Source organism: Gekko japonicus, unplaced genomic scaffold (genome assembly GCF_001447785.1).
Source record: "Gekko japonicus isolate JY-2015 unplaced genomic scaffold, Gekko_japonicus_V1.1 scaffold140, whole genome shotgun sequence".
Taxonomy (NCBI): Eukaryota; Metazoa; Chordata; class Lepidosauria; order Squamata; family Gekkonidae; genus Gekko; species Gekko japonicus.
Window position 1 is genome coordinate 844,631 of NW_015169781.1, and position 15,891 is coordinate 860,521.

Sequence of the window (15,891 nt, forward strand, 5' to 3'; positions counted from 1 at the left end):
AATATGACACGTTTGATAATGCAAAAATTACATAGTAGGGTCATAAATACAGCCACAGTGCATACTATACAAAGTAGTATAGTCTACAGTCATTGTTTGTTGTTCAATCGCATGGTCAAGGCCGACTCTTAATGACCCTAAATCCATGGAGCACGTCACGCCGGTCCCGTCTGTCTTCCCCTGTCCTCTGGGATTTGCTCAATTTCATGTTTGTTGCATCGGTAACACTATCCCTTTATTAAAGCATCATTCTGAATCATTTAATTACAGTCCAGCCTGTTACATATGTAAAAATGCTTTCCTGAATAGTTAAGTTTGCATAGTTTGTGGAATGCCAGGAGAATCGGAAACTTTCTTTTTCGTGTATTTGTGTGTGCATGTGTGTGCGCGCGTGTGTGTATGTGCTTGAAAGTCATGGCGACTTCTGGTGACCCCTACTGGGGTCTTAGACGTTTTTCAGAGAGATGGCTTGATAGCCTGCCTCTGTGCCGAGCTCTAGTATTCCTTGGAGGTTTCCCTCCCATTTACTTGCCAGGGTTGGCCCTGCTTAGCTTCTAAGATCTGACAGGGAATGGGAAACTTTCTGACCTCATCAGGCACACCATTCCATGAGGTGGGGACCACAACTGAGAATGCTCGTGTAGAGGCAACTGTTGATTTTCCCCATTTGCACGGTGGCACTGCAGAAGGCCCAGCTCAAATAAGCAAAGCTGTTGTGGCGGAGTATAGGGGGAGAGGCAGTCCTGCAGATATGAGGAACCAAGGCCCCATGGGGCTTTGTCTGTGACAGTCAGTACCTTGAATTGAGCCTGGTAACTAATGGGCAGGCAATGGAATGACTGCAGAATGGGAGTAACATGCATGCTCTGCCTAACTCCTGATACTGACTGAGCTGTGGCACATTCTGCCTGACAATAACCACTATACTATACTGGCTTTATCTTGCTTGACATTAACGTTGCTGAGCGAACAATCTGGAGTACACACACATTTAAGAGATCAGTTTTCGAAGGTGGAAACAGGGAGCTCTTCCTGAAATGAGCGACTTGGCAAATCTGTAAAATAACTGGCAATATAGAAGAGTTGGAAAGCATGGTATTTATATGAGAATGGGGGGGGGGGGCTGGCATCCTGTGAAATGCAAGACTCAGGGAACTGAGAACATAAGAACATAAGAGATGCCAATGCTGGATCAGGCCAAAGGCCCATCTAGTCAAACACTCTGTCACACAGTGGCCAAAAATACCAGGTGCCATCAGGAGGTCCACCAGTGGGGCCAGGACATTAGAAGCCCTCCCACTGTTGCACCCCCCCCAAGCACCAAGAAGACAGAGCATCACTTGCCCCAGAGCCCCTATCTATACCTTGTGGCTAATAGCCACTGATGGACCTCTGCTCCATATGCCTATCTAATTCCCTCTTCCTCTGTCTTCCTCTGACCCTTCCCTTCCATGTTCTGTGTCGCTAGCCCAAGCACAGCTCAGGGTGAAGCTCTTTAGCCTGCAAGGTGAACGAACGGTGTGGAGTGCCACTGGACATCAAGGCCGGTCCTGGATGAACCAAACTTTATTTGTGACGAGCCTCACAGAATTCCAGGTAAAGCTGGAGAAATTGGCTAGATTGTCTGGATTCCCAACACGGCAAGGATGTCCCCTCTAGTCCTATGCCTCTGCATCTATGGTGGCCATTGAGACATCTTCTCCTGGCTGCCATGTTTCCTTATAATATCATGTGTGCACAGAAACCATAAGGAAAAATAATACTTTGGGACTGTACTGCTGGCAGCCACTACAAGGAGCAGAGGGGTGCAGTAGTGAAAGGATGATAATAGGGCTATGTGGGTGACTTCTCATAAAAACAGTTTGACTTCTAAGAGGTTTAGCATAACAAGACGTTTCCAAAGTGTACAGAACAAAATTCGAGCCACGTAGCACCTTACGTATGTAAAAGCCATTAAGTTGCAGCTCATTTATACAGATTCCAGCAAGGGTCTTTCTTCTGCAGAGTCTCCCTTGGTGGGTCCCCCATCCAAATAACAGTTCTGTTTAGGTTCCAAGATCTGATGAGATTGGGCTATACCATGCTGCCTTCCCTTGCAGTAGCACCTTAGCTTCCAACAAATTTTCCAGAGTATAAGGTTTTGTGTAGTCAAAGCTCACATTGTCAGAATCATAAGAACTAGCCCTTCATATCCAGCTCAGAAGGTGGCAGTGGTGTTACCAAGAAGACATCTCCCAAGGGAAGAGAAGCTTCAAAGGGAGATTATAACGAGATTGCTGAACTAGATTTCATTAACAAGTTCAGGACAATGGACCTCCCCAGGACCAAATAGGTGTGTAGGATTCTTACCTCATGACAGATGTGATAATTTTCTGCATTTCCCACTTCCATGCTCTAAGCAAGCAGATTTCATTTTGCATTGTCTTGATTCTCTGAGTCCTGATTCCTGACTCCAGCTGGCCCTTCTTGGCAACACCCATCCCACCTTCTGACCTGCATATAGGGCTTGATGAGTCTTCCTTCTTACTCATATCTGACAAAGTGAGCTTTGACTCATGAAAGGATATAACCAAGAAAATTTTGTTGGTTTCTAAGGTTCTAATTCTGCTTACTATAGCCTAATATGGCTACCTACCTGAAACTATAGAAGTGTAAAGGAAGAACTGATCTTACCTCTTCTCTCTTAGAGTACATTATTCATTATACTTGGGAGTTTATCGTTGCAGATGTTAATTGCATGTGTAGTGTGCAAGAGTCATAAGAACATAAGAGACGCCAATGTTGGATCAGGCCAAAGGCTCATCCAGTCCAACACTCTGTGTCACACAGTGGCCAGAAATACCAGGTGCCATCAGGAGGTCCACCAGTGGGGCCAGGACATTAGAAGCCCTCCCACTGTTGACCCCCCAAGCACCAAGAAGACAGAGCATCACTTGCCCCAGAGCCCCTATCTATACCTTGTGGCTAATAGCCACTGATGCCTGAATCAAATACAGTTCCTAGGTCATTATGTTCTTGTATTGTCTTGGGAGTTTAATGCATAGATCCATCTTTCATGTAGTAGGGAGGGGCACAATGCTGGATCTGCATGCAGAAGACCCCAGGCTTAGTTGTCTGCATCTTCTGGTAAAGGATAGCAGGTGCTTACAAACTGCTACTCGAGGTGTTTATGAAGACCTTTCTCTGCCTAAGGCCTTGGACAGCTATTGCACATTAAGATAAACAATACTGAGCTATGTGGACCGACAGTCTGAGTCAATAGGAGGCAGCTTTATGTTCAACCCAAATGATTTTTGTTTGAAGGAGGCTTTTTAACATTCGCTTTTATCAGTGTCTCCTGTAGCTGTGAGTTCTGCCAGTCATAGGTTTACATTCCTTTTGCTTTCCCCCCCAGTTTGCTGCCCAACAATGTCAGCAAGTGAACCCATTTCTCCCCCAAGAGTGATTCTCCCCCAATTCAGCCGTGGTTTTAATAAGCCTCATACTGAACTGCTATCCTGTGTCAATGGATTCCCCCAATTAACTGTGTGTTGTGTTCATATTGGAATTTCCTGACGCTGATCAGCCTGGTCTTCCATCCGGGTCAAATATACCTTCTTCTCTGCAGATCGTGCTGGAAGCCACAAGCGGAGCATGGCCGACCTCAGGGACCATTGCTGTAGACGACATCTTGTACGCAGCTGGCTCAAGCTGTGATCCCGTACAGGAAACAGACCAGGAGGAAAGTGAGAGTCTTCACTACCATCCCGGACTAGCCATACGTCTCATAACGTATGCCTCTGTCTTATGACACTGGCAGATAGCAAGATGACATTATCAGCTATTATAGTTCTCTCTTTTTATGTCCAGGTGACAGCAAGATTTCAGTGGCAGGGCTGGCAGCTGGCGTGGTGTGCTCCATCCTCCTGGTGATGATTGGAGTAATCGGTGCCAGGTCTTGTATGAAGAAGTGGAGAACACCGAGAGGCGGCAGACTAGAGGAGAGTGTCGACATTCAGAGCTTTGACAATGTCACCTTTCGAGATGTAAGGAACCTGCCCCGTTAGCTTTTTCTTTGAAAGTGCGTAGAGGAAATGTTTTGGGGTCTGGTAGGTTTGCAGGAGACGCTTTACCCAGCAGCATAAGACTTGTCTTCTATGCTTTATTCAGTTGGAGTACAGCAGTACAACTAAACTGCTTCAGTTGTGATAAAGAGCCAAACTAGTTTATGTGTCTGTATGGCATGAGCAGAATTCTGCAACCACTGTTATGCAAACTGGCACCCTTGCTTAATTTGTGTAATTTCTGCTGCTTGGCATGGGGTGAAATGTTATGTAGGGCACTTACGGCCCAGCCCCAAAATCTTTGTTTAGTTTTTGAAGTGTTGTCAGCGGTTGCTTCATACCCATCCAAACCTATATTTGTATTAATAGGGACTAGAAACTTAGAAAAGCTGCCGTTGTGGAACCCACTGGTGAAATTGCAGAAGACACACAACCAATATAGCATACCTCTGCGTCTGCAAGAACAAGTGGCTATAGCTGCCCATCTCTTGCTCTTTTATTGTTTGCTGGAACCCAGCATTGAGTTGGTTGGGGCAAAAGCAGATTGGTATTATTACTAATTTAGCACCACAATTGCATTGCAGAATACAAGCTGTCAATGCCCCATGTAGATGCTGGAAGGCTCATTCAGGCTGTGTGTTATTTGGTAGCTGTGAGCACAAATGCTTTCCCAAGTGGGTTCACTGGGGACTGCAGGTCCAGTTCTTAGGGCTGCATTCTTTGCATATATAGTACTCCCTGTTTTCCTGTGGCCACTACCCTTCATAATGCTACCTTTGATTGCAGGATACAATCATCATACCAAGATTGCCAGAGGATGGAGAAATGGAGTAGAACACCTTCTTCCTGACAAACAAGCAGAATGAACAGTACCCGATTTCCGTTTTATGCACTCATCCATCCTTCTAGACACCGCCCCCCCCCAAAAATATGTGCCTTCACCTTCCCTTTCCACTCTGCCTTCCGGGGTCCTGATGCTTTGGAGAAATTTGGAGTCTTCCTCTGGGGCATTTTGGCCTAACACAACTTCAACAAGGTTGCCAAATATAATTGTTTCTAAAGGCTGGGTTCCTTTTCATGTTTGAAGGGAATAAAGGGTCTGTTGGCTTCAGTTTTTCCCTGTGACCTAGCAGTTACTTGGACCCCAATTCTACAATGACCTTTGGTCAAATACTATTTGAGGGGCTTCCCCTTTCCCCCAAAGGGGAGTATTTTTGAGCTGGAAAAAGGTATAGAAAACAGCATCAAAATGTTCAAAAGGTTGGAATGCCTTCTCTGCAAGAACAGGCTTAAGTGTCTGGGGGCCTTTCAGTTTAACGTTTTAAACTGCGTGTGGTTGTTCAGTTGCATAGTCGAGTCCGACTCTTTGTGACGACCCCATGAACCATATCATACTAGGCCCTCCTGTCTTCCACCGTCCTTTGGAGTTTGCTTAATTTCATGTTCGTTGCATCTATTACACTGTCTAACCATCTCATCCTTTTGTCGTCCCCTTCTTCTTTGACCTTCAATCTTTCCCAGCATCAGGGTCTTCTCCAGTGAGTGCTCCCTTCTCATTTGGTGGCCAAAGTATTTGAGCTTCAGCTTCAGTATCTGGCCTTCCAGGGAACAGTCCGGGTTGATTTCTTTTAGGATTGACTGATTTGATCTCCTTGCAGTCCAGGGGACTCTCAAGAGTCTTCTCCAGCACCATAATTCAAACGCATCTATTCTTTGGCACTCAGCCTTCCTTATGGTCCAGCCCTCACAGCCATACATTACTATTGGGAATGCCATTGCTTCAACCATACAGACTTTTGTTGGCAGGGTGATGTCTACTTTCAAATGTCACACTGCTCATGTTTTCTCTCTTTATATGATCCTCTTTTGGTACCAGTATAGCAGAGCCCTTCTTCCAGGTGAACCTAAGATTATATTTGCCACTCAGTACCTGCCTATCCTTCTCCCTTGTAGTAGCTCCCATTTGACTCTTCTTTCACTTTCAGGTACATCCACTTTTTTCCGGGTGTTCTCTTTGACAGCTTTCCCTTTTGATTTTTCCTTTTCTCCCTAATGCCTGATTTTGTCTTTGGACTAGTGCTTCTTAGGTCACATTTCTCATAGGTGAGTTGTAAGGCTCAAACTCCTCCTAACGGTGAAAGAAGGGCAAAGTTACAGCATTTCCTATTCACCCAGGAGCCTGCCTGCTTCCTCCCCACCAGCCGTGGTTGAAAAGCCTACACCTTACACCCATTGCCTCCAGGCCAATATCACTGTTGGTTAGGTCTGAACCAAGACCTAGCCTGCAGTGCTGCCAGAAACTTAGTTTGCTTCTGGACAGCATCAGCATCGGAGGAGATAGGCAATATACAGCCTACACGTGTCACTTGTTAGACTTGTAGGAGCCAGGACCGAGCTACACCTTGGAACTGCAGTGGTCACCAAAAGGTAAAGTGAGCTAAGAAGTGTGTCCATCTTCAAAAGGTTTTGAGAATCTATACTTTCGAATGTGATGTTGCAGGTGGAGAGTATCTTAAAGATGTCTGAACAGCACCTAGCAGTCTGTAAAGAATAACAGCTAAATGGGAGCTTTCCATATACAGAGGTACCTCTGACTACCGGTTTGTGTGAAGATGCAACAGGATGGTGGTTATTGAGGTATTGAAGTCAGGATGCTGGACTGGAAGGACCCTTAGTAGATGTGTTCTTATTAAAAGGGGACAAACAAGTGCAGAGACGCCATGTTTGTCAACAGCTGTGAAGTACAACAGATAAATAGAACTCATACCTTTAAGGACCATACACCTTTGAAAACCTAATGCAGGGACTGAAGAAGGCTGTTGCATTGTGTTTCCTAGAGGAGATGGAGTCCATGCCATGCAAAAGTACAGTAGAAATTGAAATCAGCCAAGGAAAATCCCCCCCCCCTCAACATGCAGACCCTAAAGCAGCCACACTCCAATGGTGAAGGGTAACAAGCTTTATTCAAGATTTCTTTAGAACAGCTGGAAGGAATGGACAAACGAAGAAGAGCCACCACAGTGACTCAGCCCCCCCATGCCCCACCCGCTTTTCTCTAACTCTTGCCCCCACCAACAAATTCTTCCAGAAGAGATTTCCTTGAGACAAAGCTGCTCCTAAATACCAACAAATGCTTTTTTTTTTGGTATGCCCCTGGCCAAATCTGACGCAGCCTTTTATTAGGATTTAGATACTCAAATCTCATAAAAAGGAAGGAAAGTGTGTCACTGGTTGAGAAGTTTTTGCTGTTTAGAGCAGGGCTGAGAATTCTGTAGGTTTCCTCTCTAGCAAGACTAAAGCCCTTGTTCAGCCTGCCGTAGACAAAGAAAGATCCTGGCCATCTGGGAGAAAGAAATGGCTAGGCGAGATCAGTCGGGGCAAACTGATTTCGAGGCTTTGTTGTCAGTTCCCTTTTGGGCCTTTTTCGAGGGGTTTCCCAATGTCCCTCCCACGAAGCTTAAGGCCTGAAATGAGAAGGAGAAAGTTGTTGAGTTGTGGAGTCAGCCGCAAGTGGAGATGGGAAAGGGGGGTCTTTCTAGAACGGTGGTTCTTACTGAAGGAGGGGACAACGAGGCACATTCCAGAAACTGTTCATATTCATATGGGAGCAAACTGCTTTACTGTCTTTTAATGTCTTAGCCTCAATTCCTCAGTTTTGTAAAGCAGGAGAAAGTTCTACAGGCAAACACTAGAATTTTGAGCACATGTGAAGGAAGAAGCCGAGCTTGAATCCAAATCCTGCTCTATGTGGTGGATTACTCTGGCTCTTTATATTCACAAGCCACAAAAATGCAGCCAACTGGCACAAAACGCCTGTGCTGTTAACTATGGCATCAGTCAGGTGCACATCCGGCAGAACCGAACAGCTAACAAGGGTCAGATTTCTGTTCAGAGTTACGGACCCAAGGTGATTTGCAGCACTCCAGCTAAAATGTCTCATGCCAGGGTCCCTTATTCTTTTGTGCCTTTTGCTTAGGCAGCAACAGGTTGGAAATGAGTTGCACAACTTCTCAAGAGATTCTGACTGCTTAGAGGAGCAGACAGCAAAAGGCCACATTACCTGTGGCAGAAGTAAGGATGAAATGAGTCCTCTGGGATATTCTGGTGCTTACTTCTCTTCCTCTGCTCCCCTTGCAGGGCAACACTACAGCAAGTCATGTATGATCCTTGCTTGCAGCCTGATTCACAAACACGAGGGCACACTAAGGGCTCAACAGCACATGACAATTTTGTTGGAAGTTTAGCTGTTTGGGATTACATTATTGAGGGGAATAGTGGTGAGGAAAGGGAAACTAGCTCTTTCCCCTGCTATTGTCTTGCTGAAAAACGGCTACCCTCTTTGAGCTACTTTTCCTGGTTGGGGGAAAAATACAGGTACAGGTAAGTTTTCTTGAGCAAAACTTAAGTAAAAGCAGCTTGAGTGTGGCTTGTGAGAAGACAGCAGAGGAGAAAAGGGTCAAAGTTCCTCTTTCCCACACAGTTCTCCTCAGCGAAACAATCTAGAGCATAACATGTAACTGAGCCCTCAGCCACCAGCCTGTTTGTGCCCAATTGTACTTGTCAAATTCTTAAGACTGTGGCAGGTATCAGAAATACTCACTGATGGCTCTCTCAATCTTGCCCAGCACTTGGTTGTTGGGAATTGCTTTCCCAGCTTCATAGTCAGCAATGACTTGCGGCTTTTCATTGATTTTCTAAAGAGGTGCAACAAATTTAAACCATCAGGTTTCATATAAATATGCAACTTCAAGGCAGAGTAGTCAACACTCCCACTGAACTAGTTAAAAAAATTGTAAAACTGTGGAAGAGGTTGTAACACGGAAGGCCAGGAGATAACTGTATAAGGCAAGAAGGATGGGCCACTGGCCTGATTCTTATGAGTGGCTGTTGCAAGGCAATCCTGAGTATCTGGGACAGGGTGTGAACAGGACTATATAGTAGTAAATACAATGTGTGTTTTTCAATTCCATAGGAGCGTGAGGAGATAAAAAGAAACAGTGTGGTACTGGCGTAAAAACAACAACCATGTTTCTAGTCCTTAAGACTGGCCAGTTATCTATTCTCTGTTACATCACTATAATGCATGCTGTGCAGGGCTCCATTTGGGGCTCAATTTGAAGACAATTCAATTGGTTTGGAACATAGTTCCTTTTAATTACATGTGCTGAACTGCCTTCGATGAATATATGTATGATTGGGGCAGTGCCTGCTAAGAACTCTGAAGCTAAAAATCAAGGGGGATGAGAATCCCACTGGACAGCATGCAGGGTTCCTTAATCCTTCTCCTAAGAGAAGCAACCTCAGTTATGCACAACAGTAAAGACAGTAGAAAATGGAAAATATGCAAAGAGATCCTGACCTGGATAGCCCAGGCAAGCCCAATCTCATCAGATCTCGGATGCTAAGCAGGGCCGACCCTGGCAAGTATTTGGATGGGAGACCTCCAAGGAATACCAGAGCTGGGACACAGGGGTAGGCAAGAGCAAGCCACCTCTCTGAACATCCAAGCCCCACTAGGGGTTGCCAGAAGTCAACCATGACTTCCAAGCACGCATGCATACACAAAAAATATCAAAAAGAAAATATGCAAAGAGGTTTTATTTGCCTAATTTATACTTCCTTGAATCCTGCACTGCTTCTTAGAAGTAAATGTTAAGTTTTCCACAATTTAGGTGCTGACAATTGCTTGGGGTGGCTACCAGCCTAAATACAGGTTAATATAAGTAAGCAGCAGTCACATTTGAAGGCTCAAGCGTTTTACTTAGAAATCTTCTATGCCACTTTTTATCATAAGCATCTTAAGGTGCCCTCCCCACTAAGTCTAAAAAATAAAACTAAACCAACAGTGAAACCAAACAATTAGGACTAAACAGCAGTATTAATAAACAGTAGAAAGGCAGCATAAAGTGATCTAACAGCATTAAAGGCACAAGAAAGCAGGACAGATTTTGCTTGGCACTTCAGTCGGTGCCCAGCATGCATGCCTAAGGGAGAGCATTCCGAAGCTTGGGCACCCCTGCTATGACAGCCATTCTCTCTGGGAATAATGCTCCTCACTCATAGAAGGATGCTGAGAAAGGCCTTGTAGGATGATTTAAACCAATGGGCGGGTTCCATGAGCTATGCGTTTCAAAAGCCAGTCCAGAGGCTTGAATGGAAGCCAAGCTGGTTCTGCAGCTAGGGTGCTACAGGTCAGCCCACCCTGCTGTCCTGGGAGTGGCTACCAGTGCCCCATTCCTCAAGTTGCTACACACACGAGCATGGGAAACATTCAGGGTGAGGAGGCAGTGGCTCAGAGGACAGAATGGAGATGTCAGATGGGTCAACGGCTGTTTGATTAAAAGATGTGTCTGTTTGCGGGCCTTAACCAGAATGGCACCATGTCTTCCACAGGCTGTCAGGAAAGCAAGTCTTTTCTGGGTGGGTTTTTCTTTCCAGCCAGCAGTGCCACTTCATGGGCAATCTTTTACCTGCTCCACTTTTACGAGGTGAGGAATACCTACCGTGGCCAGATCCTTCTGGGTGAGCCCCTTGCTCTGCCTGCCCTGCTGGATCACTTTGCCCACTTCGAGGGGGACCCTGTCATGATGCAGCTCCTCTGTCTCTCGGTCCAGCTTGGCTGTGTTCTTTGTAATAGAGTGCTGTTTGTTTTGGCCCGCTGCCCCTGGAGTTCGGATGAGAAACCAGTTAAGAATTTACAGCCTGCTGATATATAGGTAAGAGGCCAGCCTGTTGATACAGGTAAAAGGTGTTGTCGTGTTAACTGTACACACTGGAATGCTTGGGGGAGAGACTGGGGAAGAAGGCCCAACAAGCAGAATCAAAGTCTACAGTATGCGGAAGAGCAAGCTGAGCACACTGTCCCAAGTGAACCTCAAATAGTTACTTGGAAGGCTGCCTGGAGCCTCAAAAGGCAGGGTTTTGTTTTGTTCCTGGGCTGTTTTGCTTCAGGGGGCTTCAGATATTGGTAGATTCCTGGGGCAAGGGAAGGAGGATGGAAAGCATTTCTTTGTGCAGTGCACTGCCAGCCATGCTATTCTCAAGGCAGCTAGCCGCTGCTTAGAAGTAGGTTAAATTTTAATCTCCAGGAACTTACACCTATGAACAGACCCTCCTTGTACAAGGAAGTATACCCTTACTTGATGCTGGGAACACAAAGAACGGCCATCACTGTCTAGACTTTCTTCTTACAAGGTCCTTGCTGTATCTGGCTGGTCACTGCTTGAGCACATAAATGGACCCTTGATCTGGTCCATTAAGACAATTCTTTCTATTTAACAACTAGATTTCTTGAAGGGTCATTCTTGGAAGGTCATTCAGAAACCTTATCTCCAGTCCTGACCCCACCCCAAAGAGCCTGATGACCAGTCCTGTGGCTCCAGATGCTGTCCACTCATTTACCCTGGGGGACTACCAACTGCAGGACCGGCTGTCACTATAGGACCAGATTTGGCTTGGGGGCAGGACAGCAATCAATTATCCATCACGTCAGCTCTTACACATAGTGCCTTTCTAAATAAACCCTCATTGGCTAAAATCTAAGCCAGAAGAATTCAGCTGGGATGTTAAATGGGTACTCCTCAGAATCCAGAGGGATATGAGACTGATGCACTGGCAGTCTCTTCTGAATACTTATCTGGGCTGCGAAGGAAAAAATGCTTCACACACAACAAGCATTTGTAGACGAATAAGATGCTCAGGATCCTACTCAAAGTCAAGTCGTGAGGAATGCTCCAAACCAAAGAGACATTTGTTACCCAAGGAAGAAGATATCTCCTGAGGATTTCTTAAGGGAACTTTGCCTTTTGCCTGACCCAAATTGACAGAAAATACTTACATTTCTTGGAGGTCTCCACATCGTCTCCTCTTCTCTGAGCTGCTAGTACAGCCTAAAAAATAATAATAATCAAGAATTGGAGTTAATGTCCTTGTCAAGAGAAGAATAAGAATCCTTTGTTGATGTGCTGGAGGGACAATCAGTGTTAAATGGAAGACACGGGCCCCTTTGTTAGGCAGACAATCCCCTCTGATACAAAGCATTCCACAGGAAGCGTTCCAGAAATCCACAAAAATATCCCAGTGCAAGGGAGGGTAGGAAAAAGGTACCTTTGGTTCAGCAATATCAGTGGAGCATCAACTGCAGGTAAGACTGGCCCTCTAACCTATCTCCCCCCCCTCCCCAGAAATAGACTTAAGGTTCTGGTATGCCTTAAGTGTTCTTTGTTAACAGGAAATCTAGATCCCTTTAAGTACACAAGAAAAACAAACAAATTACATCCATTTTGCTAAGAAGCTAAGCTTGTAAATAGCAATTTGGGATGAGCCTGGGATGAGTGACTGAGTTTTGAGGTGACCAGGAAAGGAAGTTGAGGTTTCCTCCTGTACAGACACGCACCTGGAGTGACAAGTGAGTCGTGACTACCGTAAGTTTGTGTGAGTGCACATGCTAGTAAAATATTTATATAAGCTTGTAACTTCTCTGTGGGCTTATCTACAGGGCAGTAACTGTTAACTCTCACTTACAACATATAATCAGATCGAATCTGGAGACGTCCCAGGCTGCTGAAGTGTTTTGATCTTATGATCCATCAAATCAAACACAGCATGTCAGGTGCTTGGCAGGACCTGTTGGAGTAGTCCCAGGCAGTTTTCCCTCTAAGCTGAGTACTGTTGGGAGCAGTCCCAGGTAGGTGGCAACAACTGTCGGCCTGCTGAGCCCCTTGTGGGCTGCCATATATGGCTTGGCAGGTCACATTGTGCAGGACTCAGCTAGAAACTAGGAACTGGAATTACCTTTCCAGTCTGTATGCATTACTTCTTTGTACATAGTCTTGATGGCTAAAATCCTCTTTAACCATCCTGATGGTGTGTACAAAAATGAGAAAGGGAAGTATTTCTGGCCTTCCTTTGTGCTACTAATTGACAAGAACAGAACTTGCCAACTTGGATTAGAGTGGAACAGAGAAATCACGTTTCACAGATTCCTACTGAGGAACAGTTGTTTAACATACCTTGTTAAAATTACGTCCTGGAAAACTGTGCAATAACTGCTAAAGTGCTAAATTTGGGTTCTGATCCCAGGCTCACTATACAGATTTCGGTAAGATAGTTTTATCTTCTACAAAGCAGCACTGAGCTAGATGAACAAACCACTGACTTGGCAGCAACTTTTCAGGCTATTAGGTAGAAGGTGGTCTTTCCCATTGTGCTGTATGATGCCCTTCAGAAGATGCCAGAGATTGATCCTGGGACCTCCTGCAGGCTTAGTTATGGACTGTCTTAATACAAAGCTGCTTTATACCAAGTCTGACTACTGATCTATTTAGAACTTTCTACTCAAGCAGAGAAGACCCTTTCCCAGCACACCTACTGCTTGAGATTTGTTGATGTCAGGAACTGAATCTGGGTCTCTCTATTGGCAAGCCATGAGCTCTAGCAGACAGCCACAGTTCCTGCCTGCCCCCCTTCAATAACAGTACACAGGATCACAGGACAGCTCTAACAGGATCACACAATATTTGGTACCTTGACATCCCCTCCCCCAGACTGGGGGGGATAATAAGCAGAACAGCCAGACTGGAGCTGAAGTCCACCTTCACATTCTACCATCAGTGAGCCAATGGGGGAACTGAAGACAACAGCCCTTCCCTAGCATTTGATGCACATACACCTGCCCCTGAACATTGGTGTGGTAAACAGAAGTTCTATCTTCCAGATGGTCAAACAGAGAACGTTACAAGCCCCAGAGTTTACACAGCACTTTCGCAGAGGTGTAAACAAAACTGTTGAAATCTTAGAAAATACAAAGCAATAGGTAAGCCTGCTCCCAGCATACCCAAGCAAGTTTCAGAGAAAACTGAGCCAACTTGGTATCAGAGGCCATGCACCTGGAGGGGGAGGCACCTCCCAATGTCCTTGCACAATCCTGGATCTCTTCTTGTTCCCCGTAGCACCAGCATGACAATAACTGACTCTCCTAGGCAGGACTTTGCCTTCCTTTCTTCCCCTCCCCAGAATGCAGATTCTTAAGAGAGATAGAGTTTGATCAGCACAAAGAGGAAAAGCAAAGAGAAGAAAGGAAAGAAAACAAAGGATCCTAACCCTTTTACAAAGTCTTTATATACACAATGGGACACGGGGTGCTTGGATTTCTAAATCTTGGATAGGGAATATAATGAATGTTTCCCCCCAGCTTGTCTTTCCTTCCTTTTTTGTGCCGTTCTGCACGTGCTGTGTTTACTTATTCAATTTCTTTTTCGGCAAATCTCAGCTCACTTCTAGAACTTTCCACAAGTCTACACAAACTCCAGAAACATGAACCAAAGGCATACGCTTATGTGTTGTTTTTTATACTATCTATGGGTGAGAAGTCACTAGGCAACCTACAGTCAGGTTGCCATATGTAGTCACCGTTCTGTTATATCTGCATAACAAACCCTCCCAAGGAAATTAGGCGGAAAGTGGCTTTCCCTGAATCACCCAGTGAACTCTGTGGCTGAGTGGAGACTTGAACATGAATCACCCTATAGAAATAGGAAGCGACTCTGACAATACCTCATCCTTGCTCTCTTATAAAGAATAAAATAAAATCTGTAAAAATGGGAAGGAAGAAGCCCTGAGGGGGCAAGTGTGAGGCGGTTGTGGGGAAGGCTAACAAGGGTGGCAGGCCCAGTTTGGGGTACTGGTTGGTACTGACAAGGACGGTACTAATAGGGGCTTGTATAGTTTGGAGGCAGGGGAAAGAGGCGTGGTAACTTCGGTGGGCGGGGCAATCTTGACAGGTTGGTTTACTTTAACAGGCGCAAGGAACATGAGGGAGGCGGAAGAATAGCCTTTTTCAGATTCTGAAAGGGGGGGGAGGATGCTGAGTCACCTGACTAGGAGGGGCCGTTGAAGGTGGCTTGTGTACCCCACCAAATGAGAAGAGGGGCTCGCTTTTGCGCACGTTGTCTTTTCCCTTACCTGCTTAGACTTGGCTTGGGCCGCGCTCGGGCCTTTCTTGCGTAGAACCGTCACCGTGTCCCAGTCACTTTCTGCCATGGCCTCTCGTTCCTGTTCAGCCTCCGCAATAGGCCGTCCCCCTCATTCCCTTCTTCCCTTGAGAAGGCGGGGTAGAAGGCTGACTGGGAGTGCGCCGATTAGTCCAGCCGCACGCTATTTACCCATAGTGCCTCATTATTGGTTGACGGAGACGCCGATCCCTCCCACTTCACCACTCTCCGCCTGCCTTAGCGTCATAAGGCAGGTGTTCCGCCTACGTCCCTCAGATCTTGCCTTTGATAGGCAAACGAACTGCCGATGAAATCCTCCCCCTTTTTTAATTGGTGAACATGGAAGCGTCAGCTAAAGTCTTGCCTATTCGTTGGGCAGGCAGGCCGGAAAAGAGATGCCTGTTATGATAGGCTAACTAGTGAGCTAATCACAGCATCGTTACCTGATTGGCTAGTGGTGGGGATGAGCTTGTAGTTGTTTTTTAATAGCGTCATCAAGGTAATCAAGAGCGTGCTTCGCTTCATGCTGAGTTATGCAATCTCGAGATGCGGAGAAAACTACCTAAAAGGGAGATGTGAAAGAACGATGTAAAAATAACCGGTATCTGAAAAAGTGTGCTTGTACATGAAAGCTTATACCTTGAATAAAACTTTGATGGTCTTAAAGGTGCCGCCGGACTCGAATTGTTGTTCAGTTAAAAAGTTTAACTTTTTAAACTAAAATAGGCAACGCCGCGAGAGGTTATTCTGGCTCTCCCAGGTATTGTTAGGGGCTCTTTAAAAAGTTATGGTTGCCCGACCGGTGGCGGCAGCTGCCCTAATGCCAGCGTCAACGGCAGGCGCCCCCGCCTCTCTGA

General features: G+C 45.7%; 1 protein-coding gene across 1 annotated transcript; it reads right to left on the reverse strand.

Moving 5' to 3' along the window:
* Window positions 1-6,987: 6,987 nt before the first annotated feature.
* EDF1 (endothelial differentiation-related factor 1) lies at window positions 6,988-15,149 on the reverse strand. Its single transcript, XM_015416792.1, has 5 exons — window positions 15,006-15,149; window positions 11,881-11,932; window positions 10,547-10,707; window positions 8,644-8,737; window positions 6,988-7,507 (listed from the first exon to the last, which is right to left on the reverse strand). Exons 1-5 carry the CDS (start codon window positions 15,081-15,083, stop codon window positions 7,446-7,448), a joined length of 447 nt encoding a protein of 148 aa, XP_015272278.1. The 5' UTR covers window positions 15,084-15,149; the 3' UTR covers window positions 6,988-7,445.
* Window positions 15,150-15,891: the final 742 nt, after the last annotated feature.

Excerpts from the sequence above, each read along its gene's own strand:
- EDF1 (XM_015416792.1), bottom strand. The coding sequence starts at position 15,083 with ATGGCAGAAAGTGACTGGGACACGGTGACGGTTCTACGCAAGAAAGGC. Across the intron at positions 10,708-11,880 it reads TGTGGAGACCTCCAAGAAAT|GGGCAGCGGGCCAAAACAAA; the intron begins GTAAGTATTTTC and ends TCCGAACTCCAG. Across the intron at positions 7,508-8,643 it reads CAAGATTGAGAGAGCCATCA|GCCTTAAGCTTCGTGGGAGG; the intron begins GTGAGTATTTCT and ends TTCTCATTTCAG.